The sequence below is a fragment of the Apteryx mantelli genome, chromosome 5 (genome assembly GCF_036417845.1).
Source record: "Apteryx mantelli isolate bAptMan1 chromosome 5, bAptMan1.hap1, whole genome shotgun sequence".
In the NCBI taxonomy this organism is placed as follows: domain Eukaryota; kingdom Metazoa; phylum Chordata; class Aves; order Apterygiformes; family Apterygidae; genus Apteryx; species Apteryx mantelli.
Window position 1 is genome coordinate 57,846,587 of NC_089982.1, and position 27,072 is coordinate 57,873,658.

A 27,072-nucleotide genomic window follows, 5' to 3' on the forward strand; every position below is an offset into this window, starting at 1 on the left:
GTGAAGCAAGTAGCGATGAGCTAAAGCTCATTTCAATTGTGCAAGCATATTTGTGATGAAATAAAATGTCCGTATTTGCAATAAAATGGGAGATGCCTCCAGTCCCCTGCGAATGTTAGAAAAGCCCACACAAAGGTGACCCAAACATTTATTGTAGTTTAAAGATAACCTTAATGTAGGAATGTAGGTTCTTACTGAAAACTCAAGAAGTACATAAAGCATTCCAATAAATTCCATCTTCCTCAAATAGCCTTCCTTGGGGGGAAAAATGGGGGGGGGGGGGGGGGAGAAAAAAATAGTAACACAGAACTAAATTAGTATTTTACATTATTTTATACTATTTTGCAGCAAAGGGAAATATATACAAACTTAATTTGTGGAATGTTTCTGTAGTTAATATTCCCTATTACTATTCTATTAATAAAGAGTTCTGAATGTCTGTCATTTATCAATTTAAAGTATCCACTACTATAGTATCTGAATGCTATTTTCCTTTCACTAACTGTCTTTGCACCTTAGAATCTCCTAAACATCAAGCATGAATTACACATAGGCCACTAAGTTTCTGCTATAAGGACAGTTATTTTACCCCTGAAAAATTAACATAAACTCATGATACTTCTGCCACAATGACCTTTCAGTGTCCTGTTCAAGAAGTCAGGATATTCTGTACACCACTTTTGAAAAGAAAAAAAAAAAATACAGCAACTATTTGATGGCATAGCAAACAAACAAAAAAGCAAACAGCAAACTTGTATTAAATACAAGGTAAATTAAGTAGCTTTGTTAAATATCTACAATGTAAAAAGAAGAGGGAATTTCTCCAAAATACAAGAGTTGGCAATGTTAAGGTCTCTCTGCTTGTCAGCAGATATAGCACAAACAAAAGGACAGATAATGTATGGAAGCTTATTAAGCTGCAAGGGTCAGCTTTAGTTCATTTTGATCTCTGTAAATTTCAGCAAAGATATCAATTAGCTGTAATTGCATTTGTGATTCATTTTATGAAAATCCATGTGTTAAACTCACTGAAGAGCACAGATTCTTCCTGCTTACAACTGGAAGAGAACATCTGCAGTATCTGTCTGATCCATGTTCAAACACATTATTCCTTGCCCTCATTCCCAATTGTACACAAAGAAAAACTGAAGGGTATGTTAATCTATACAGTATGACTATTTTCATTTTTTTCTTGTTTTCAATTAAATTTTGTATTCTGCTAAACGTTAACAAAAACTGGGAAAAGAATACTTGTTTGAACTGAACAGATTTCTGTTGACCCTGTTACATGAAAGTTATACTGATAACAGCAATAGATTAAAAGTGTCTTTGGCTCTTGCTTCCATTATTGGAAGCCAAATTATTTGTCACATACAAAACTTCTTACGTAACCAGCCTTGTATTTTAGCAGTATTCAGGCCAATTTGTGCTAAACCATTTTCTAGAGTTAATAACTAACTTAACATTTAAGAACACTTGTAGTATTTCACTTAGGATTTTAGCAACCACAATTCAGCTTAATGTTACAAGTTATATTGCTTCTAAGTTCATTTTTTTAAGAACTAAACCAGCAGCTCCCTGTTTTTTTCCTTACGGTTATACTATAGTAATATACACATTTACATCAGAAGTCTTAATAAAACGTGTGTTTTAGTAAACACTACTTGTAAACATTAAATATCACACTCCACTGAATTAATATATTGTGCAAACTGGCTTCAAATATGGAATTAATGTTATGTGATTTAGTACATGAAAAAGCAATGATTATGTATGTTTTACCACTATTAAAGAATGCTACTTATTTAGTGTCATAGAAATTCAAACATGACTCTTTCATGGGGAAAGGTAGTATTTTCTTAACATCATGGAACTTTAGATTTTGTATATACATACATATGGTATATTTAAGTAAATACAGATACACACAAACACACACAACTTTTTCTTTGGCAGCTAAATTTGGAGGGGGGAGGAGGGAGAGGAGGAAAAAAAAAAAAAGAGAGAGAAAGATGTGAACATAAATTGACCACCAGTAGCAAAGGAACTACAACCTCCTGGTCCAGGGCAGCAAGCTACTGTGCTTTTGATAAAGCAGGCTTAATCCTGAAAGTAGTCAAGTCAATGACAGTTGCTCCTGACTTCAGGGATGGCAGAACAGGACCTTCAATGCAGCTGAAAATTTCACATTCAACCTAAAATGCTTTTCCCCCCCCCCCGGATTGCATTCTAAAGAAATACCAAAACTGCCAATACCTTTTAAAATAGTTCTACAGAAAAGTAATGTTATTCTTTATTCCAAAATATCCACTGGTCCCTTTTTGTTAAATGTTCCATGAAATAATATGGAACCTCAGGGATCAAAGTTTAATAGCACCGGATACTTCAAGAACCTAAAAAAATCAACAGTAATATTATTTAATAAAGACGGGTAAGGCAAAGCCAATGTGACAAAAATATAGAACTTAAACACCTTTCCATTCACTCATTTTTCCCAAATAATCACTAAAACTGTCCTAAACAGATAAAGAAATATGTGAAACAGGAAGTGGTCCCTATTAAAAAGTATTGTCATTTAATGCTGGTGTTCAATGTGCCCATTGCCTGCAATGGACATTCTGCTAGGAAATTCCAATCCCCAGCATGAAAGTAATGTTTTGACTACTTGATATAATATTTTTAATTACTCAGAACCAAAGTTATAGACCATGGGAAAGATTAATATTACAAAGAAAGATCCAAACCTATATTAACTATAGATTGGGGCTGAGCAGACTTTATTCCCCCAACCACTGATTTTTAGATAAAACTTAATTTCACTAGATCGCAACATAATCCAAACACTTAGTACACCAAAGTTTAAAAGAAATATGCCAAAGGGAATTTACGAAAGTCTAAAATCCATTTTTAAAAGGTACTTTAATTTGTTCATTTGTACCTGTAATGAAACTACTGCAGTTTTAACATTAAAAAGTCAGTACTTTCTTCTTCAAATAGAAATAATCTGTGGCATGTACAACTATTACAGTGTTTTTATATATGTGTGTGTGTGTGTGTGTGTGTGTGTGTGTGTATATCTTTTTTCTTTTAAGACACTGATGTTTCATTCCTATCAAGCAAAAGGTCATGTTTGGTGAATTCCCCTGAAGAAAGTCACAGCATATCTTCTCCCCTCAGAAATTGGCATCTCAAACAGTAACATTAAAACTGACAACAGTTCTTCATGGTAACTACGTCCAAGCAGTCTGTCCATTTCATTTTCTGAAATGCTACATTTGAGACCAAAAGAAAAACAAAATAACTAAAGTTTCAATGAACATATAAGTGATTAGAAATATGCCACAAAATTATTTTTTACAATACATTTCTGCAGAAATAATCCCTAGGTGAAGGTTTTTTTATACACATATACAAAATTTAGACAGCAATATACGCAATCACAGTGAAGACGCTGGCAAGTTCACTATTTTGTAGTGTAAATACAGAATGCAAAGCAGCCTTCAAAGAGAACAATGCTACACAGCAAGCATAGCTGGCTTGTCAAATAGCAAACACCAAAAGTTCCCTGCAAGAGGGACACAGTGCAAGAAAAGCAGCATGCACTTTGATACAAACAGCAGTTTATGGCTAATGGTTGACATTAACTGTGGTAACAGTGACTCTTGAGTGGTTGTGCATAGTTAAACTCCTATGTCATCTGTTTTCCTTTATACCATTCCACAAACTCATCCAACAACACTGGCCCTGTAGAGAGATCAAATAACTATATTTTACAAAATTTTGTAAGAGGACACGGAATGATTAAACTCAGAAATAAATTATTTTAAAACACCAATGTATAGCGGTACTTACAGGCTCCATCTTCATCATAATTACTGAGGTCAAGGTTAATTGTTCTGCTGAATTCAAGCACGTTACACCATTGATCCTTATTGATAACTTTATATTTTGATTGCTGCTTAAGGCAAGAAACATAAATTACTAAAACATATTTTCAACTCTCTCAGATTTACAGACATTCTTACAGAAAATTTAAGGTTTGCGATGAATTATGATTTTAATCTCTGTCACCTAAAATCAAACAGGGATAAACAAACCACTAAGTCAAATTAGTGTTGAGTAGTTTCTGTTTCTAGTTAAGACTTCTTCTAGTGGACAAGTGTATAGCAATTAAATGACAGTCTATAAGCAAATCCAAGACACACTCTATAATTTGTCCTGTATTAAATAAACATTAACTACAGAGGGATTTGGTGAACAGGAAGAAAGGAAAGATATCAGTTACAAGTGCAGTTTTGGGGGTCAGTATAATCTAAATCGGGATAAAAATTTGATATAAACACCCATTCTTAGTTGTTTACTGCACATTTCATTACAATAAAACATCAGAGAAGACAGACAAAAAAAATGTAATTCCGTTTCAAACTTCATACCTCTAGAAACTGGTGAAATACTGGAAAAAGAGACCATGTTTTTCCTAAAAGAAGCCCCAACATGCACTTGGCAGTATTGATATCTAGGCTGCGCTGGTCCTTTTCCTGTATGAAGAGAAAAAAAGGTCAAAAAGAGGGGAAAAAAACCACAATCTCAGTGTTTTTTGTTTCCCCCAATACCCAGACCACAGTTCATTCATTCATAAAACACATTAATAAATAACAGTATCTAATACTGTTTTTTATTAAAACACAACTTCCTAGTAAAACATTACACTTTTCCTCACAGCTAATGACTTACTACAGAGAGGGGTTGCTTTCCATAGTAAAGACAGTTCTTTGAGAAAACCTACTGTGGATGAAGCATCTACTTCTACTTGTGACTTCTGCACTTTCTGGAAAGTCATGGCCACTGGACCAATATCCATGTTTGTACATATGCTTTTGCATAGCTGTAGGTCTCTTAAAATAGTATTACTACAGATATTTCCTGAGGTACAGATACTACTACCTCAACTGTCAGTAGGTGATAAGTAGCTATCAAGTAACACTGACTATGTGAGCGTCACCCAGGAGCTTCTTTGTGCTATCATTCTATTGATTATATAAAGTTTAGATTAAATGAATCCTCAAACTAGCAGAGGGAGCATAAGACAGTAAGAGCTAGCACAGGAAGACTCCTCTCAGAACTGTTCCAGTTTGAGTTCAGCATAGCAGTGACATGTTAAGGCTTAGATGTGTTGTTTCTTTTTCTTTAAAAAAAAAGAAAAGTGTCATTTGTACCTAGCAAATTCATTATATCTAACCTGTGGAAAAGTTAATGTATTTGATCGTACAATTTCTGCACATCTCAAAAGTAATCAGTGTATAAATAAGACTCCATTTTGATATTTTAAATAGTTTAAATTTTTGTGAGAGATGGGACGTAAAACCCTACCCTTTTATGTCTTGAGTATAGTATTAAGCTACAAATTCAGAAATGGACGAATCACAAAAAATAAAAGTGATTGGCCACCATTGGCCCTAATATTCCCCCCCTCCTTCCCTCTCCCCATGACTGCAGACTGCAAAATCTAAATTACTTCAGTGAACCAGAAAAAACACGAATGTAGGAAGCACCTAATAGAACTGTACAAGACAAGGACAACTGAGCCCAATGCCTCACCTGTGCAAGTGCAGTTGTATTACAGAATACACATCTTCATAAAAAAAAGAGAGAGAGAGAGAGAGAGAGAAAGAAAAGAAAAGAAAAAAGGCATGCTGAAAACATAACTACATTGTCTTGTGTGACGTAGGAAGGATGTGGTAGAACTAGAAAGAAATCCCAGTTCTCTAACAACTGACTGTCTTAACCACAACATTATTCCCTATTCTTGAAACTCATTTCATTCAAAATACACCTCACTTCTGAAATTGCGTAGACAGCATTTAGTGCACATTTTTTTTGTAAGGAAAGTGGGAAGGCCTGCAACTCTGAAAACAACACAAGCTGTTTTATATTCTGATCACAAAATGCAAAAGAGACTTCACCCAACTCAGCCTAGAGGAATAAAGTAAATTCCAGGATGAAAAAAGGTTTTTTTTAGATTAGTAACAATGCTGGAGTAACATACATAGGAGATGCAAAGAACTCATCACTCACCTGAAACCTGCAGACACTTTTGCATTCATATAACTGTTTCACTTATTTCCAGCATCAAATAGTTACAAAACTAATCCCCTTTCCAATGACTATTTACACCTTAGTGCTGTCACAAACGTCTTAAGCAGAACTCACACTGCTCTGTGAGCATATATCTTATTTTCAATACTGTTTATACTCTGAATTCTTACCACACATTCAAGTGTTAATGAAGCTAGGCTCTGCTGCCTTTACTTCAGCTGCGCTGTTCTTTGCATGCCTGACATTGTTAAGTGTCTGCATTCCCCCTCTCTAACTACTGCTCAGAACAATTTGTTCAGGTGAGTCCTTTATACACAACTCCAGCTGCCTAATGGCACATCTGCCATGACAGATGCTTTGGTTTCATTTTTATCATACATCCTGAATATCTGCATTCTCTTTCTTGGATATGGCAGAAACATTGAAGAAGAAGTCTGACACATTTCAGCATTTGTTTTTCATTCATGATAGACAGTCTGAGATATTTTTAATATTTCAGATAGAAGTCCTATTTAAGCCATAAAATACCTGCCTCTGTACATTCTCAAACTCAGCAATGACCATGGCAAACAAGAGGCAAAGAATCTATTTATGCTTAATACCAACATAGGGTGTTTTAAATGACTTCCTTAAGTCCATGCTGATTTAAATTGTGCATGCTGCATAAAATCTAGATGACACTTGTTTTTATTGACAAACTAACTCTAAAATACCAAATCACAACAGACACTCTCAAATTATCTCTCAAAACTTAGGAAGTTTAGGACAAGTGTTTTTTGTCATTGAATGCTTCCCTGAAATGATTATCCATAGGGTGGAAATTACACAATCTTCTGAATCAAAACCAAAGATGTTCCTGTCAGCTTTTTTCTATCATTCACTTCCATTATTCTGTTTAACATGATGTACAATTTCTTCTGCCATATCTAGATAGTTATATCAATGTTTGTTAGCATTCATTCCCACTTGTACAGTATGCCATTCTCCTATAGACTCACCCTGGCCCCACAGTATAAGTTCAATAATTCTATTAATCTGGTAGAATTTCAGCATTTCCCCAGCTGGTATGACCTTGACTTGCAGTTCTGAAGTTTCTTTTTTTTTTTCCCTCCTCCTTCAAGAGATGTCACATCTCTCAATGTTCAGTTTCTTTCTCAACAGCATGGTATGTCACATCTATTTGTTTAGTACCTCTTGAAAACACTCCACCCACCTGCCTTAAGTCTCTTCATTTCTCTTTGACAGGCCCTCTCTGCTGGCACAATTTGCTACTAGTAAAAAGGATTTTTTTTTAATCAATTCAAAATATTTCATCAGTATCTTCAACTTCTTTGGCAATGTTTGTTATTTCTTGTGTCTGCATTTTGCTTCCAGAAAAATTAGCAGAATAAATCTTCATACAGCAAAGGAGGAATTAAGGAATTGATATGGGTTTGTTTCTCTCACACTAGTTCCATGCATGCTGTCATATCCAGACTGTAGGTTTCCTTGGTTAGAAGGGAACTACTGTGAATCTCTGCATGCTGACAGGCAGAAAGCACTCATGTATCACAAATCTGAATTTCTTATGACAGACTAAACTGTCAGTATAGCTAGCAGTTCAATCTATTATTGTTATTTTTCTTATGTTACCTTTTTGCTGTCAGTTTTCTTGGTGCTTTTGGTTCTCCTGCATCAAAACTGGATCTTCAGTTTTGCCAAACAAACTGTGATCATTTTTATATGAAATCCTCTGTGATCCATCATGCAGGGAAGGTGAATGTCCAAATTTCTTGTCAATATACATGCTTAATTCAGGAAACTCAATTTTTTTTATGGCTCCCTTTAAGCAGGAGTAGTCTTATGCGTATTACAGTTTCTAATATCAGGTACAAATCTAGCAATTCATATTTTATAGCAGGAAGACTGATAACAGGATATTATTTAACAAATACTGAGAACATTATTACTGACTTTCTTACAGTTTTCTAAACCAGTATTTACAGGATATCCAGCTTTTATCATGTTAATTAATTAATTTTTACTACCTGCAGAACTGTCTGAAATATCTTCCAGTTTTAAATATGTTTGTGCTCACAAGATCCAAACAGTAAGAAAAAAAAGCAGAATAACTGTAAAGCCAAAGAAAGTAAATGGTAAAGCTCCAATATGCAACAGAATAGGGCCCAAATGATTTACTCAAAATCATAAAATAGCATGAAGCAAAGAGGCAATAAAACACGTCTTCTGCACAAAATCTAAAACACTAACTCACTGACCATCAAGCATCCCATACATTTTTCTGATATTTTGCATACACTTATTTAAGACAAACTTTTTCATGTGTTAGAAGCAATCATGAGTGGTATCTTAGGAAAAGAAATAGTATATGGTCTCTTTATTATTTATGAAAGTAAAGTTTTAATTTCAGATGCTAGCCTTCCACATACTCACCCGTGCAAAGTCAAATGCGTATCTATAAATAAGTTTAAAATTGGTAGGCTCATTTAACAAAGATCTCAAGTAATCCAAAGAATTTCTCAATTTTTCTGTGGTATCACATCTACAAGAAAAACATAAAGAAGAGAATTTATAGTCTACATTCTTATATTGGTGTCTGATGTTTTTAGAAAAAGAATCTCTAACATATTTGTGTTCCCATTGCTCTGTACAAAATGCAAGACACATTTATGAGTCTGTCTGTGTAAGATGTCTTGATTTAACCCAGGGTGTGAAATGAATTTAGATAAGCTAGCAAAAGCTTATGCTTGTATACTGATAAAAATTTGTTTGGATTCATAGAAAACACATTCCCCAGCAGATTAAACTAAGAGCTTTTCCACACAAGGCAAACAGCCAGCAGAGCGCAGAAGCGAAACTGTATTTCTTTAGTTTCACTGACAGAGTTTCCTACACAGTTGTAATGATTCTGCTTTGGAAGATAAGTTAAAACACAGTTCTTCCCCAGCTCTCTGTCAAACATGTAATTATATAACTACACTTATATTAATTATCCCATGATGGTAAGATCTCAACCGAAGAAAGCAATTCTTCAAAAGAACACAAAAATGTGTGGTCACTAAAAGGGGATGTATTATATAGGATTTTAAACTGCACATACTCTAATAACATTCCAATATTTAACATTTACGCAATAACTCTGAAGCTTAGGAAGTTAAATAAATAGGTCCGATCCAGTAACAAAGATAGATGTCCCATTCTCCTTGGGGATAAACAGTATCAAACCTCATGACATTTGTTTTTTCAAGACTGCAGACATTTTAAGCCAACTGTATTTAACATGCAGCTGTCAGGTTTAAAGTTGTCCCTAAGTGAGCCATACCTCTGTAAATAGGAGCAAAAACATATAGCTACTACTCCAAAGCAGAGCTCTCTGCTTCAGGTTTTATGTTTCAAAAAATTAAGTTAAAATAAATAAATAAATAACTATACGAGACTTGGAGGTTTTTCCAAAGCACTTACTGTAGTGATGTCATTCCTTTTAACCATTCCTGTAACGTAAAGTAACCCATGTTTTGTGCGTCCAACTTCCATGCTAATACAAGCATAACTACCTAAGAGAGAAAAAAACCCATCAAGACTGAATAGAATTAAAAATATATATATATACACACACACATTTTTTAAATAGTTACTATTTAGTAGGCTACAAATACCTTACTTGCATAATCAGGATGTTCAGATTTTTGCTACTGGAAAAGCTAAATCATCTAAATATGACTATACAACTTGTCTATACATAAATATTTATGCCCATCACCTCTGCACCTCTCTTCTATATTGCTGTCTCTCCAGTCTATCACATGCAGGTACAGTTGGGTCAAGCAGCAACAGTTAAGACCCTTTTAGAGAAAGAGACTATCTTACTATTTCCTTATAATATTTACCATCATGGACTCTGCTGTAGTATCAATACTTTTAATTTTGTGAAAAGACACTAACTTTTAACTCAGCTTTTAAGCAACTTAAAAGGGTATCTTCACATAGATGTATGTTCAGATTTATAGCATACAGTCCTTCATAAAGTGAAATCACGGTCAGTAACGGTTCAAGACAGCAATGCTATATCCAAAACACTGGAATACTTCAGTAACCTTCACACCCATTTGAAGCTATACAATATAGAACACCAGCACAATCTTAACTGCTTCAATTCTCATACCTAATCCAATGAAAAGAAAGTAACAGTGCAAAGATACAGAGCCAACATACATCCAAGTTACCAGTAGCCACCTTCTCTTCTTCAAAGGAACATGCACAGAATGTCATTGTGGTAATCCAGTGAGCAGCACAACCATGAGGAAGATGGGTTGGTGAATTTAACATAAGAAAAGCTAAGGAAAAGGTTTCCCAAACCGGTTACAAAATCTAAGTACCAATCTAAGAACAAGTTACTTTTGACATTTGTCAAATTCCTACCTTGATTAGCACCAGTACAACCCAAGAGATTGGTGAAATCTAATTGCTCTAAAGTTGATGATGATCCCATCCGAACTCAGCTACTCCTGGGTACTGTCATCCTATCTAATCTTAGAAGTCTGAACATGCAGTACAATTCAGGTAGATACCAAGTGGATGAACTAACAATATCAAAATATCCAAGACATCAAAACAAAGTCTAATTCATAAATACTTCTACCCAAAAAGAAAAGTTTTACCCAAAAAGAAATGTCGGTATCATTTTCACAGCTCACATACAGAGCTGAGGCAAGAAACTATTTGGAAAAGTGATATTAGAGATTAGTATCATATTCATGAATTCAAGATATCACTTTTGATATATGTATGGAAAAAATTGCAGGACAACTTTCCCTGCAGACTAGGAGGAAAAGAAAAAATAATGTCATTTAAATTTGCAAACCAGCCATTTACCTAGCTCATTCTAATGCAGCTATAAACAGTTTTTAATGGCAAAATCAGAATACCTGCTTAATATTTCCAAAAGGTCTGCATCAACCGCAAAGGTTTATTACACTAATGAACTTCAAAATTAGCAAATTCCATCTTATATTTCCAATAAATCTTTGAAAAATATAATTTTCATTTTACCTAAATGGATGATGCTCTACATACAAATCCTACAAAAGATGGGACTTGCATAAGCACACATTATGCTTTAGGAAAAAGCCTGCAAGAGGCACAACAAATCACGATCCATTTGGATTTTGAAATGGCATGATGGGAGTGCTAATATTGTTCACAATATTCTGCTACTTGAAATCCCTTTCTCCCCTAGAGAATGCAGATAGAACATTAGTTTGTTGTTGTTATAGAAAACTTCCAATAAGGCCTCAGAAAAGATCCTCACAGGAGTTGGGAGGCAGGAAGGGAGGAAGTGGCAAAGGAAAGTTTGAGATTTTACAAGTTAACAGTTTTTTGTTTAAAATGAAGGCAATTTCTTTCCAAGCATTCATATAAACATCTCTGCTTTACACTCCTTTATTTTAAATTGCTTCTTCAAATTTTCCATTTACAAAATTCTAATTCTTGATGGAAAAGTAAGAGATATAAAACTGGCTCACCAACATCGTAACAGACTAGGAAGATTTTGAATGAAGCTTGAACTTACATTTTCTGGTTCAACTCCAATGTCCTCACAAAATTTCTCCATACCTTCTGGCCCTACAATGTCATCAGTACCTGCAAACAAAATGCATTTTACCTATCTGTTCAAATTCAGAGAGTGAGACCTTTACAGCATAAAAGAACTGTAATCACATAGTACAGCCTGAATTTCCACACAGTTTAGCTTCCTTTGTTTTGACATGTGATAACTATTTCCCTCCTTATTATCAGGCTTTGATGCATTCCCAGAACACCCTTCATCATTGTCTCATTTATAAAATATCTTTACAAAATGTCATTTATAAAAAAAGCCAAAAATAAAAATGCTCATTTATTCATATTGCAATAATACCATGGCCACATATTACATGAATTTTAGCAACTGCAGGGGGAAGGAAGATATGAATTATACATAGCTATTTCTTTGCTGACTTAGAAGGAAGAAAAGTTTCAAAAGCTAAAACAGATGCTATTAAATCAAGATATTCATAATGTCTGCAATACTCCATTCAAAAATTATACAGGCATCATGAAAGTAGTATATTGTGCAAGATATCTTTTTTTTTTTTTTGAAGTACGTTATAACTATTTAGACTATTTTGTTCAATTTATTTTATGCACATTAAAAAGGGCCTGTTTTGGAAAAAGCAGCACAGGAGGCTGAAACGCCTACTTTCAACCAATATAAAGACCAAATGTGGAAGAAAAAGAAGTTTTATAAAAGGAAAACCAACCTATGTTTTATTATTAGGTGACCTACTATTCTAGATATAACAAGGTTTAATTATATCTTTTCCCATCTTCCCATCACTTCCTCCCACCAACACTTCTCTGAACGTACACAACAGCCTTTAAAAAGACTTACTCTGTAATGCAAAGACACTGGGGAAAGAAACAAATGCAGCACCAACTGGCTGCATAAATACAAGAGAAGACTTAAGAAAGCACACAGAAGAGATTATCCTTTGAAAATCCATTTTTGAGAATATTATTTGCTACTGTGAACAAAGTCATACTCTCCACTTTCCTCTGGTTTATCTTGGCATATGTAGCCAACAGAAAACGAAAAGTTCTTTCTCATATTGACCTGCTTTTGTCTTTTCTTTCCACTGAACTCATGACAGGAATGAGTTATCCCTGTTGCTACAGTGAAAAGAAAAGAAGAAGAAAAAAAAAAAAATCACACTGTTCCACAGAATCTAAGAGGTTAGATTTGCCTTGTTTGACTGAATAGACTGCCACAGACAAGAGATCTCAGACTGGTTTGATTTATGTAATGCTTTAGAAGAAAATTTTATTATAACAAATTAAGTCACTCTTCATTATATGTAGAAAGCAGACTAAAGGGAATGAGCTGAGAGCAATGTTATCCAAGACAGTATCAGAAAACTGCCAGATGACCTTATTTCCTTCATCAACCACCTATTTCATTTCCTTGTGGTCTTCTTTAGAGTCACAAGATCATTTTTCCCCATATTTCAAATTCCTCCCTTCAGAAAAGCACGTGTAAAATTATGAAAACAAACAACAACCAGTGACTTCACTATTCGAGGATCATCTGTTGTGACCCCAGATCATAAGGGGTAATTTTAGAACTAATGCCTGAAGAAAGTTTTCACATACAAGAAAAGGAATAAATAATTTAGTCTACCTTTGCTATATTGCAGGATGGAAAACTACTAAAAGACAAGACTATTCAGGGATACATGAATTGATTCACTGTTATGCTTGAAATTAGAACCAACAGATTTCGCAGGAACGAAATAAACTACCTTTCACTTAAAAAAGACCCTCCCTGACAGCATAAGTCTGTACTACTCAGTGCTAACAAGGCAGGTGAGAAGACCTCTAAGCAAGAGAGAGAACATTTTGGACAGAAATACAGCTTTAACTATAGATCTGAGTAGTAAAGTATACACATTTTAAAATATTTTAAAATACACATCTTCTCTATTCTTTTTATTCAACAAGACAAACTGTACCTTGAATTCTTCAACTTCATGCTACACAGAACATAAGAAAAGTTTCCGTCTTTAAACCTGTTTTACCAAAATGCCTCTATATTCAGTTCTGAAAAGCTCAGTTAACGCAATTTTTACTTTCCAGTGTATATTAAGCTGTTGTCAGAAGGAAATTTGTATGTCACCCTTACCTGCATATTCATAGAACCATTCTAAGCATCTCTTACTTGAAAAGACTTCTTCCTCTGCTTTTATTCTAGTCGAATCGTATTTTCTATACATACTTAAAAAGAGAGAGAAACAAATAATTCATTCATCAAATTTTTAAAAGCAACCTTTTAGTCAATAGCCATTTTAAACAGCTACACATTTTCTTTCATTAACCAGTTTACTCAACATCTTGTCCTCATACCCAGCCATTTGGGGAACCACTTAACAGACTAAGAGTCACTGAACCTAAATATGTTTTCTCAACAGCCCATCACACTTCAACTGATCTGTAATTGTCCACATACATGAACTTGCTGTACAATAAATACAGAATAGTTCAAGTTCAACCCCAAAATGCCTTGCACTGGTGGAAGGTAAGATTTTCACATACAGACAGCTAGTTACCAAAATCAACTGATGGGCTGCAACTTGGCTGTGGGTCTAAACGCACAGTAATTCCATATCACAGTGAACATAGCTCCTACTTGCAGGTGTACACATGCTTCACGCACTCTGGACTATTTATTAGCCACAGAGAGCTGCACATAATCCTTTTGCCTCCTTGAAATCCTATAAAAGGCACAAAGGCCAAAATAGCCATGACCCACAATTATATTCTTCTAAAGCCAGTAAGTTGAAAACGCAAAAAAAAAAAAAAAAAAAAAAAAAACACAAACAAACCACACCTCACAGAGAACAGGTTACAGGTCCTAACTGACAATAACTCAAACCCCATTCGTCATGGGGTAAATAGTTATTTGAAAGCTAGATCAGTAGTGACCCCACCATCACCAAAGATGGTTGGCAGAGTAACGCTCTCCTTGTACAAGGAGCTTAGGGACTTTCAACTGCATTCAGGCAATGACACTGAAGTACTCGTCTTCTGAATTTAGCATTTGAAAAGTGGAAGGCATAACAGGAGTTGATGGGTTACTCTGTGCTGTTTAGACTTTTCTGAAACAGAGCCAATACCATTTGTGCCAGCTTGTTAGGGGGAATAGACTCAGCACTCCAAGTGGTTGTTCACTGCTGCATACACGCTCCCTGATCCATTTCCGTACCTGCTGCCGTAGCTTGGGCTCGCATGGCTGAAAAGAGCCGAGTGAAAAACGGGCTTAGCCCAGAGGAGGTAGCCGAGAAAGGCTCTGGAAATGTTCCAAGCATGCAGCCCCTCTGCTTATGGTGTCAAATCCTGCTGTGGGAGGACACCAGAGTGACTAATTGCTTGAAGAAGAATTCTGAAATGACTTGATGAAATTAATTTGGGGTTGATTTCATCACCATTTTGTCCTTCTAGAAAGACACATAAAAGAAGCTTATGCGTAAGAGCTTGGAGTACACAGATCCCACTTCTTCCAACTAGCTCACATATCAGCCACAAGGAGCTGTATCTGGACATTAACAGTACATGGATCATTCTGGCAGTAATTCAAAGAGTTATTTCATAGTTATTGTCATTGTTCTTTTAAAGCAACTAAGCACTAGAATAGTAGTACTGGCCACAGCAAAATGATAAATTGCTAACTGGAAGACAAATACAAATTAAGCTTTCAAGAAATTTCAAGATGGAAAGAAAAATTAACACTGTACTGAAAAACACTGATCTGCAACAAAGTGAAAAACTGCAGACAAATGCCAGCCATACCTGTATCAAATGTCATATTACTCAAGATTCTTGGTATCACAGACTGAGTAAAGTTACTTTTTCATTTGGAAGACTTGTTTTTCTATTTGAATTACCTCTCTCTCTCTTTTTTTTTTTTTTAATAAGTTTTACTGCAGTTGTAGAACCACTAAGCCAGAAGGTACAAAGCCAGAGTTGGAGCTTCCCCCCCCTGCCCAGTAGGTCTGATAACTTAACTTAATCCTCATACTTGCAGAACCAACTGTGATTAGGAAAGACCTGCACAACATGACTTTAAATATTCTGAATTCAGAAGAACCAAAAAAGTCTTTTCTGTCTGCCAAAGACAGGAGGCATGCCAATCATGCTGCAATTTTGGCAAAAGTTTAATTATTCCATATCACCATTTTATAGCAAACAAACATGACAAAACACCAGCTGGAATACCTAGTTTAAAACTGATTGTAACAGGAACTATTCAACATTTTTGTCCAAGAAGTCTACAAGAGCACTGCTAGGACCTGGAACATGCAAAGTCAGCGTGTTTCCCAAAGACAGACATTCACCACAAGACAATGTTTGTTCTTCTGCAAGCGCCTCCTTGGTCATTCATATAATTCAATAACGCATTAGCTGTCAGGGATTTGGGAAGGAACCCTTAAGAAATAAATTGAGTGACAGAGCTGTAGGCCATCCAGTTATTTCAGGAAAAGATTCCTGCATCTACAAATGGTAGAGTTAACATTGCAGCCTGAACCAAGGCACCAATGATAACAGTAAGTATAAGGGGAATGGAAAATGAAAACAAAGAAAGGCACCCCTTTTTGTATATCCACTGTATCTAAGTAGAGTAAATTTTCAGATGATTGACATGAGACTGCAACTCTGTCTGCTCTGCTTAAGTCTGAAGGCAGTGTTTAACAACTGCGGGAAACAATAATATTCACAAAGGAGAGCAGATGTGCCCAACATATGGCCAAGTAATTTCGAGCAAAATACTCTGGCCTCAAACTTATCATTGTTCAAAAAGGTCAGTATCTGACCACTGGAGTTTGGTTTCTGAGAAACTAAAGTGATTAAAGATCTTCAACTCATGATGGTAAGAGCAATTACTTCACAAATTCAGAAAATAAAATTGAAAAGTATAGTCTCAGGCTATCCTGGTCTCTGCTACAAGCTGATTAGCCAGACACTGATTAAAAATGCAAGTGACATCGTATCACACAAGAAGAATATGCAGGGTCAGAAGCATAAAACCATACAACAATAATGGCTGGGTGAATCTCAGATACTACTCTCTCAACCTAAAGGAGTCAATATGAGACCATCTACTCTGCAAGATAAGAATCACTTGAAAAGGAACGCAACTGAGGCGAGTAACACCAATGCAAACCTCTCTTTGTAGGCTCTCATGGATAGAGAAGAAGCCTGTTCTCTCCCTGCTTATTCCGAATACCAAAGAAGCTGTCCCCCCAGCAATCTAGACAAACTTCTAGACTCAGCCAGTTCTATCGGCAAGAGACTCCTAATCCCTGAAGTGCTTGGTGAAGTGAGATGAGCAGGGAGAATTAAACAAATACCTGAGATTACAGCTCAGGACAACTCTGCTCAGTATCATAACAAGCCCAGCCTGACAGTGCAGGGTAAAGGAAGTTCCAAAGACAGTGTTCTCTGAACTATGAGGGATACAGATTTAACTGTCTCAAGAAATGTTACGTGCAGAGGGAAGAGCACAAATGGACACAAAAGCCATCTGGCATCTGCCTTGTATCTTAGTATCTTCTCCTATTCTTTGTGCATACTGCATGATGATGTGCCTTGCCCTTGTGCTGAGGACACTGGCTCTTGCAACACAGATGGATGCAAACTGGCAGAGTGCACAGGGTAAATCTGGACACTCTGTGAGCACAGAACATCTACTGAACAATCTGAGTTTTATAGGGCAAGTCCTCAATGGCCCATACTTTTCTCAGGATGCCCAACACTAGAACCTTCAAACAGATGCACAGTAATTACACTGACCACATTACAGTATGGTAACTCGCTTGTGCATTGATGGTCCATAAGAGAAACCTGTACCGTTTCAGTCACATGACACAAGTGAAAGAATATATTGCTCAGAGTCTGAAAAATAACCTTCCATAAAGAAAGGGCCAATGAGTATATCTGGTACTTTTGGTACCACAATCTGTACTGCTTCAGAGAATACTGAAGGTCAAACAGGAACACTAGGGTTTGCTTTCTCCATCCTCAGAGCTAAAAAGATACATGCAGAACTTCATCCTCAGAGCTAAAAAGGTACAGGCAGAATTTTTTCCCAGAGCATATGCTGTGCATATGCCTACCGGACAACAGCAAACTGAATTTCTGCCTTCACATTTAAAATTACCCTATCCATTTCTCAACCCTAGTGTGCTTCTCATCAGATACAGCAAGGAAACAAATTGCCTAGGGAGAAAAAGTATGCATTTGTCTCTTACATGTGACACATATGCAGTTACAGTGGTTCAGAATAACCTTCACTTGAAGAATATTCATCTTTATTAGTTTGACACTGAGAGTTTGAATGTCAGAACAGTGACAGCTGACTTCACTAAATGTTTCCCTATATTATAAACTAATATTCCCTTAAGGAGCTTCTGGCTTTTTCTTTTTTATTATGGCTTTTTACAGCCATTTTACTAACTAGAGAGAGGAAAGAATCTGGGACAAGGCAGGGGAAAAGCAATGCTAGATTAACCTTCCTGAAAAGAAAACCAAGAAAACCTCTCAATACTAAAGGTGCTGAAAATTTCCAAGATTATTACACTCCCATTCCCATTCTACTTTCCAGTATTAATAATATTGTGTTGACTGTGTTTTCAAAACATGCATTTTTCCACTGCAAAGCACAGAGCTCAATAAAGTTAATCTACTTTTTCATACAAATATGCTCTTATGTGGTCCATACACACATCCAAAATGAGTTAGACCTCTAGATCTAATTGCCTGAAAACACGACTTTCAGGGAAGCATTCATTCTTCATCATTCTAAGGTCCAGATATCCATCGTTATAAGACTTTTCCCCTAAGCATGATACTGGAATAAAGAGTAGAATAATTTTTTTAAATGGGACTATCAGAAAGGGGGAAAGAAAAGAAAAAAAAAAAGACATATGTTACACAGTTCATTTTTCCCTCAGGAAAAATTCTGCAAAATTCTGTATTTGGCTAGAGGCGGCAAACTAATACACAGAATTAGATAACTACACAGTGAGGACTATACTCTTTCCCAGCAACTACTTTTACATGAAACTTGCTTTACCTTCCCTGTGACTCTTTGTACTTCTACCTGTCATTAAAGAGCAATGTACAGAAGGTGACTGTTTTGCTTAACAATACAGAATCCACACAGGCTAATGTCCCTTAAAGACTTATCCCAATTTAACAGCATGCAACTTCTAGGAACTCTGTCTCTAAAATGTCAGCAGTGGTAAAGAATAGGGCACAGGTCCCTTATTCCATATATTGGCACTGGCACAACTCTTACGGTTTCTATCATTCTCTGTCCACAATGTAAGAGGAAATGTCATCGGAAATAACTAGCTCTGTCACAGTACACTGCTATAGTCGTTCCTGTTTTCAGATTCATTTCTGCTTGACACACTGAGAAGCCTGACCTCCCAAAACCAAACACAACAGGCTTGAGCTCTGTCCAACAAACAAGCATGGAAGTAGGAGATAGCATGCTCTTTGCCCAACTTGTTCATGGAACATTATAGAGGCATAAGCCAGATCTTAAGAAATCCTTCCTGGAAGGAAAACATAGCTCTAAGACTGAGCTAAAAGTTCAGCAGATTAATTCATATTGCTAGTCATGCTGAAATAATAATCGATAATTTTCTTGAAGGTAAAACAAAAGAAATGAAACTTATACACAGAAAAGCTGGGGAAGACCCCAAATCTTTGGAAGCTAAGAAGGAAGACTGACAAAAACTGGAACCACATTACAGAGAAGGATATTACCCTGCTGCTCATGACCAGCAGGTCTGGTTTTACCTCTACTTCTAAAAGCAGGCTGAAGGGTCTCTTAAGAAAGCCTTAGATGACAGTAGAACGAAGTCTATTAGTAATAAGCTGAAAGGCAGATATAACAAAAGTCTTTAAATTATGCTTTCAAAAAGTTGAAAATGTGTGTACGTACTACTGATACTGCTTAGAGTAAGAAATTAGCTTCTCATCATTTACTTATTACTTGGATTAAACAAATCTGTATCTCTTGCTTACAAATAGCCTTACACTCTTGGGGTTTTTTTGTTTGTTCTGTCCTCCTGTCTGCATCTCAGCAAAAGGAGAGTTAAACTATGTGAACATCTCTACTCCAATGATATAAACATTTTTTTCTTGTTTCACTTCCACACTGTATGCCTATCTTTGAATAAGCTGTAGTGTCTCTCCTCTGTCAACTAGTTAGCTCTTGTATTTTATTACTTCTGAAAAGCAGCAAAAAGTATTAAGATGATGTACTGCTTTTTTTCTTGCTAGCACTGCATATGCAAAGCAATGAAAGGGAGAGTCGAAATCTTTCTTCTTCTGCATCAACAGGTCATTTAATAAATGCTAGTGCAGTTACAGTTGTGCAAACCTATTTAACACAGTGGAGTTATAGAGGCATAACCAGAGGCTTAATTTGGCTACCAGCATTTTTCTTACTTGTGCTAGTGAATAAAAAGGAAAGCACCCAGCCTAAGTCTGATATTACAATCAGATTTCAGGCTGAGAGTTAGGAAAAAAATACATCTTTTTACCTTTTTGAAGATACTTGTTATGGAAGCATGTGTTTTCTAAGTCACCTGTGATACATGAATGTAATAGAGCTCAAATTCTACTGGGTGACAAAGTGGCAAACAAGCTTCCTGGTTGTACATGTCACTGCCTTTCAATGTCAGGACAGTTGCATACTATAGCCCTTCTACTAACATATGATGGCACCTACTGTGTAGGAGTTTGCCATCCTGTACTCCCAAGAAGCTCTGAATTTAGTGCATAAGTAATGAGTGTCCTGCACACAAGGAGTATACTGAATGATTGAGGCCGACTGAGCATACACAGGAAGTCCAACATTTCCAGAAGTGCCAGCTATGCAGCACCTATGCCAAAACTATACACTGCTCATACGCACAGTTATTGCCCACTTGTGTTTGTGTTGTCTAGAGGAAAGAGGGAAGCTGAGTAGTACCACCTCAATGACCACTCCACCAGTGGCTATCACTTTGCCTGGACAATCCTCACCCTTCCATTACACAATCGGTATAAAACCACAACAAGACAGGGAGAGGCTAGGACTCCAGGTAAGACAGTGGCTCAGAGTGAGCTAAAACCACATTCCCTTTTCTGACAGGCTGTAGACTGAGCACGCCAAATCTAGATGTTATGTGTATATATATATATATATACACACACACACACACACACACAATATCGTCATGGGAAGATATTAATTATACTCATTGAAAGCTCATTTTGAACAAACAAGTACGTCTATTTTTACAGCTGGGGAACTAAAGCAAGGCAAAGTTCCCTACAAGCTTTTTGTATGACTAGGAAAAGGTGAAATACAAATTGAACTTAGATGTGCTTATTCGTATCCAGTAGTTCAACCACAGGCCATGGCTCCACACTGAGAATCCAATCAAATCTGAATACCATTTCTATTAGTATTTGAACACACAATCGTATCAGCTAATCATCTTTAGATATTCCATCAGTCTTAGCTCATGGTAAGATGACATACCCATCATGTCTACTTTTCTTAGCAGATAAATCATCTCCTGCTGCAGGTCTCCTCTTTTTCCTTGGAGGCATCACTTTACTAAAGCAGTCTGATGAACTGCAAGACCGAAGACTTCCTACAGAGGGAATTAAAAACACCAGTACAAGTAATGAAACTGTTGCAGACCAGTTAAACTGTGGCCACTAATAGGCATATTACAAAGGGAAGGGGAGGGAGGAAGTTAACAGATTCAAAAATTACAGAAGAAATGGTCTCCTTTCAAGAGAAAAACCTATCTTACTTTTATACGATTTTCTATGATCAGATTTAAGTTAAAGGCTAGTGCTACTTCACTCTAACAAAAGGGAAGAACTAAGAATATACCAAAGAAGTACTTCAATCCTCAGAGAGACATCCTAATTTTCAGTCATTTATTCAAATCAGAAGTTATAAGATTTGTTCATTACTTTTTGAAACACAGATCTGTCCCAAAAACTAGAGCACCATACCTCCAGAAAACAGAATCTTTTTATTTTTAAGCTCAAAGTTTTTTGTGATATAGAGAGCAAGGGGTAGGGAGGGTTTTGGTTGGATTGGGGTGTGGGGGGGGAAGAAGGTGAGACACTCAGCAACTGCTAGGAAAAAAATAAGTAGCTGCATCATTTGGATTGGATTCACTCAAAAGGTGAAGTTCCACAAGTAGGAAACAGCAAATTTAAGACACTGATGCAATCAAAAGGCAGTTTTTTCCCTCCCCCTTTCTCAGCTGCATGCTCCTGCTTCTCCCTTGTCAGCTCTGGTGACTCTTCACTGTGCCAATCCTGCTCACCAAACCTGTTAATTAAACACAGCCAAAAAATAGCAACTTTCTGTGTATTAGCACAAGAAAGAGCACAGAACCAGCCCTTTTGATCGCAGCAAGTTGTTTAACGGGCTTTGCTGTCCCATAAAAGCAACAGGCTGACACTCAAGGCAAAATTTTTCCTACTTTCATATACTGAGGACCACATGGACACCTGAAAAAGGTGTAAGAGGAGTGCAAAGAGCTATCAGATCAAAGCTCTAAGTGTTATGCAGAGAATTTAGAAAGGAAAGGAAGAGAAAGGTGAGGTATAAAATCCAGACACAAAGCAATGCCAAAGAAACTTGCAAGAAAATATGAAAAACTCCAGCATGCCTAATCTACCCTCTCTTAGCTTCAGCAGCATCCAGGTATAGCTGTGTTTTATTGTTTATTAAGATGCCTCAAAAATCTTTTTTTTTTTTTTGTTTTTTTGTTTTTAATCACAGAGAAAAAGGCAAACAATAAAACTTCATCCACTTTTGACATTAAGGCCAAAGACTGAAGTTAGAGGCCCAATTCCCAACAAAAACTGATGGCTTACCTAAAAACTGATATGCTTACCTATTCTTCGTATCTTTGAAAGTCTCTCTCCTGTTATAGGAGAAACAGATGTAAGGAACCTTACAGCCCCACAGGCTTTGCTACATGTATTTTTTTAAAACATGCACTGAAGCTATTATGCATACACAGTATGCATATGAAAATATGTATTTTTCCAATATTAGGCAAGATGTTCAAATTATTTTTCATATTAAGATGAACTAATTTGGTTTCAACTAATAAAGCTTTCCCACTTAGCATGTCTTCTTTGGTCTTACCTTTATCGTTTATTAAGAATAAATCTCTCTCGTTCAAGAAATATTCTCTCCAATTCAAAAATTCTTCCTACATATTCCTTTTTTTTTTTTTTTTTTCCTCCTTCAAGCACTGCCTCCCCACCACCACCACCACCACCCCTGGCCCGCCCCACATCCTCCCAGGAAAGCATGGCCACACCTACACTAAGACTATCTTTTAGAAAGAAAGCTTTAAGCATACTGTACGTTCAAATTATAATTTAACTGGTTAGCAAAAAACCTCCAAGCATTATATCCCATAAACTCCTATCGCAGAGTGATGCAAGACATGAAAACATCAGAATGGCTGTTTCAGAAAAATGCATTTCTAGAAGCACTGTCCAGAACATATTACAAAATGAAATTAACAGTAATGGCATTCATCATCTTCTCAACGATATCAGAAATAGTTGAAACAGGTAAAACAGATACTGTCTAAAACAAAACAAAAAAAATTACTAACCCAGACTAAAGAAACTAAGGGAACCTAACCTGCTGAATGTCATTTGTTCCATCTTGTCATGCCTGCAAATTAATACTGCAAAACTGTATTCCTGCAAGTTACCAAAAGTGTGATCCTTTATTGCTCTTTAAATCAAGTTTCTAAAGACTCTGCCAGTAAGCATTTATCTGAAAACCTACACAAACTAAAAACACTTAAGATGACAGTAGAACTTAACAGATGGTCAGAGACTGCCAACAGATTCAGACCTATGAACAAAGTAAGACACACACTAAATTTAATAAATGAAAAATGCATGTTAATGAACACCTAGTGTTGGAAAATATATATGAGCCTGAGTACTTGAATACAACCCGTAGCTATCTCCTTTCCTTTGAGAGCAATTTGATTCAATTGTTTGTATTCATACTTTTTTTTTTTTTTTTAATAAAAAAGACATTTAAAAACATGTGGCCATATGCATTGGATACTGGTAAAATGTAACACCACTACCACCCAAAAACCAGAAAAACCCAGTTTGTCTAGTTTAGTCCTCCTAGCGCTTTGTAATTTTATTGGATAAAGAAATATGCAAGGTCTCAGTAAGAAGAGAAGCAGCAAAAGACGGTTAAAAAAAAGTTCTAGAATGGAAGAATCATTTTGTTAGATCTGCAGCCCCAGATACCTAAGAAATCCCGCATGAAGTCCTTTTCTCATTAAATGATAGGGCATTTTTAGGAAGACCTCCAAATTTGATTTAAAGGCTTAAACTGGCAGTAGAATTCATCATACCCCAATTACTCCAATGACTCTCACGAAAAACCTGTGCCCTTTCTTGGTTTGAATGTATCTAGTTGTAGCTCTCAAACTGACAGGAAAGGGAAGAAAAGAGATAGCTCAGAAATTTTTAAGTGGCTATTAAATGCACATGCACCCACAAGGACACAAAAAGACACCAGGTGAACAAACATATTGCATATGCTCTTAAGGATTTAAGATTTTAGTAACTGAGTTTTAGAACAAGTCTTCACTGTGATTTAATTGCTGAATGATCTACATACTACTAAAAATCACAGTATAAGGACATTACTTTAAAAATATTTACTTTTGTCATTAGAATCAGTTTGAAGAGCAGTTATTACTTCCCTGTAACAGATTTTGAAAGTTAAACAGGCAGGATATTTCTATCTTTTACTTCTATCTGAGGATTAAAAACTACAACAGTTTGGGGGGGTTTTTTGTTCCAGGCAAGTTCTTATTTGACAGATTAATATTAATCTTTTTTTTACACAATTCTTTCTAATTTGAAGTGTAATCTCTAGGTCTGGCTTTTCATAACTAACCTCTGTTGCCACACGCCTGATCATCTGTAAACACAGCTCCCTCTGACTTCATGTGAAGTTTGACAGAAACTTTACTTACCAAGAGCAGCTTCTCTGATGTGATTTTCTTCATAGTTTCTTACTGCTGGGTCTCAACTCAAGAATGGCAGAACCCTCCTAGTTCTCACTGTTTTTTTGACACTTGAAGCTAGCATTTGCAAGGTAGAGCCTCCGAATGGCTGCTGAATAGGCCACCATCAACCAAAAGCCTGCTGAGTATAAATGCTGTATGCCAAATGTTCTATTCAATACTTCCAAATTTGCAGAAGACAAAGTTACCAAAGAGAAATATGAACTCCAGAGCTAAAATTCATCCACGAAATTTAAAACAATATGCAAGATTCGCACCACAAGGGAAGGACACTCCTAAACAACAACAAAACCAGACCAAAAAAAGTGGTCAATAAATAAGAATCCTACAAACTGTGTCCTTAGAGAAGTGATTTACAGACATATAATTTTCACCTTCTCTCAAGATAATGCCTGTGAATAATCCTGCTCTTCTGACGCTTAAGTAGCTTGAGGGATGTTTCAAAAGAAAACTAATTAGAAACTGTGAATGCTGAAGCAATTGGAAAGGCATAGCTGCTCACTTAATGATATAACAAGACCACCATGAACAGGGTTAATCATGATTTTTCAAAAACAAGATGAGAAAACCAAGATACTCATCAAAACATCAAACACAACTTGCAATCTTGTTGTAAAAGCCTGTACACTGAGAAAAATGTTATCTCCTCCATCTTGAATTCCACACTACTGAATTGTTTCAGACTCAAGAGTGTTTTCTTCTCTAAAAGGAAAAAAATAAAATAAAATAAAGAGTAAAGGCAAAAGGTTCCACAAGCTCTACTCCAAGGACAGCAGTGAAGCTTTGTTTTGTTGAAGACATTATCTCCTTATTTTAAAACAGCCAGCTGACAACAGGAAATTTTTACCTTAAAAGACATTTTAGTCAGGATAGCTGAACAAGTCACAGCTTAATAATCAAATAATAACTTTAACTATTAACAAGTTGCTAGTTCTGCAGTCCTGACAGAAAAGCAACTATTTCAAATTCTAGCGAGACAGAATCTTCCAAGTTAATGCATATAGATAGTAGAAAAAAAGAAGTTGTTTTCACAACATGACTGTGATTCTTACTGCTAGATGAGGCCAATAAGGCAAAGGTCCATACTACATTTACTATCTATCTTATTTTTCAAATGCTAATGTTTTATGAGACTGCAGTCATAACTGTGACTGATATCTTGAAGTGAGGACTGTGTTTGCTCCCAAATCATTGAAGGTTTTCGGAAAACACTATCTTGGGCTCCGAGAGATTTAGGTTCTGGAAGAAGATCTGGATAATACTTACAAAAGATATAATTTGTTTAAAGTAATTTAGATATTCAGTAAATTTATTGTTAGCTCTGAAACAACTGCTTTGAAATAAATTTATGATCCCATTAAAAGCTCATTATAAATGTTGACCTAAAGCTGAAATATTCCGTTTTTCTAAATAGCTTCTAGAGGTCTCAACCAGATTTAAACATATGTATTTCTGATCTCCAAAATAGGACCAATACTGTATTAATATTAACAAGGACACTTATGTCAGGAAAAAAAAAAAAAATCTTTAAGGATCAGACTTGCTCCAAAAGATTCAGAGTATAAACAAACATCTCTGAGACAAAAAGTCATCTTTATATGAGTTTGGCAACACTGAAGGAATATTTTGTGACAGATTATTAACATGACTTTCAAATGCATTATTGGCATAGAACCTCAAATAATCTACAGCACCTATGCAGCTCTATAAATTACATAACAAAATTAATAGGATCTGACACTCCTCAGCATGATTTGCAATCCATAACACTGGAAAATATAAGTTATAAACTTTAAGCATGTAGGGATTAAACAATTTGCAAAAGTAGTTTTCTTTAGATTTACATAGGGCTCTCCATCAAGATGTTCCAAAAGTGTCAAGTCTCACATGAACTGGACACTCAAGACCACAAATAAAGTGACTATTCTGCACTATATACACAGAAAGCCAGAATAACTCCTTGCATGAATACTTGTCCTCTTATGAGGAAAACCAAGCACACACTGACTGAATTCAAGGCTTGAAGTTATGCAAGCAGTGTGGCTTCATCTTTTTTCTACAAAGAGATAAAAAACAGGACAAAAGCATAGGAAACACTGAAATGAAATCAGAAGATGAGGAGCCAAGTCAGTAGCAACCCCTACTTTCAGTTCTCATTTCATACTTCTTCCTGGTTTGAAGGATTATAATCTTCTGCAACTATTATAAAAATAACATTCTTTACCGGGATTTTGTGCCCAAGCTCATTTAATGGACATGTTTAAGCTCT

At 36.0% G+C, this 27,072-nt stretch overlaps 1 protein-coding gene across 3 annotated transcripts in view; it reads right to left on the reverse strand.

Annotated features, from left to right (window-relative positions):
* Positions 1 to 2,900: 2,900 nt before the first annotated feature.
* Positions 2,901 to 27,072, reverse strand: part of DCUN1D4 (defective in cullin neddylation 1 domain containing 4) — a 36,234-nt gene continuing 12,062 nt past the window's right edge. For 2 of the 3 annotated variants that reach the window (XM_013949560.2, XM_067298064.1), the window contains exons 4-12: positions 22,614 to 22,643; positions 21,230 to 21,344; positions 13,814 to 13,905; positions 11,666 to 11,736; positions 9,559 to 9,650; positions 8,530 to 8,638; positions 4,434 to 4,538; positions 3,853 to 3,955; positions 2,901 to 3,744 (exon numbers count right to left, since the gene is read on the reverse strand). In XM_013949560.2, the coding sequence (XP_013805014.1) occupies positions 3,689 to 3,744; positions 3,853 to 3,955; positions 4,434 to 4,538; positions 8,530 to 8,638; positions 9,559 to 9,650; positions 11,666 to 11,736; positions 13,814 to 13,905; positions 21,230 to 21,344; positions 22,614 to 22,643 (773 nt within the window). In that variant the 3' untranslated portion in view covers positions 2,901 to 3,688. The remainder of the gene's footprint in view (positions 3,745 to 3,852; positions 3,956 to 4,433; positions 4,539 to 8,529; positions 8,639 to 9,558; positions 9,651 to 11,665; positions 11,737 to 13,813; positions 13,906 to 21,229; positions 21,345 to 22,613; positions 22,644 to 27,072) is intronic. The other variant, XM_067298063.1, reaches the window with a different exon arrangement.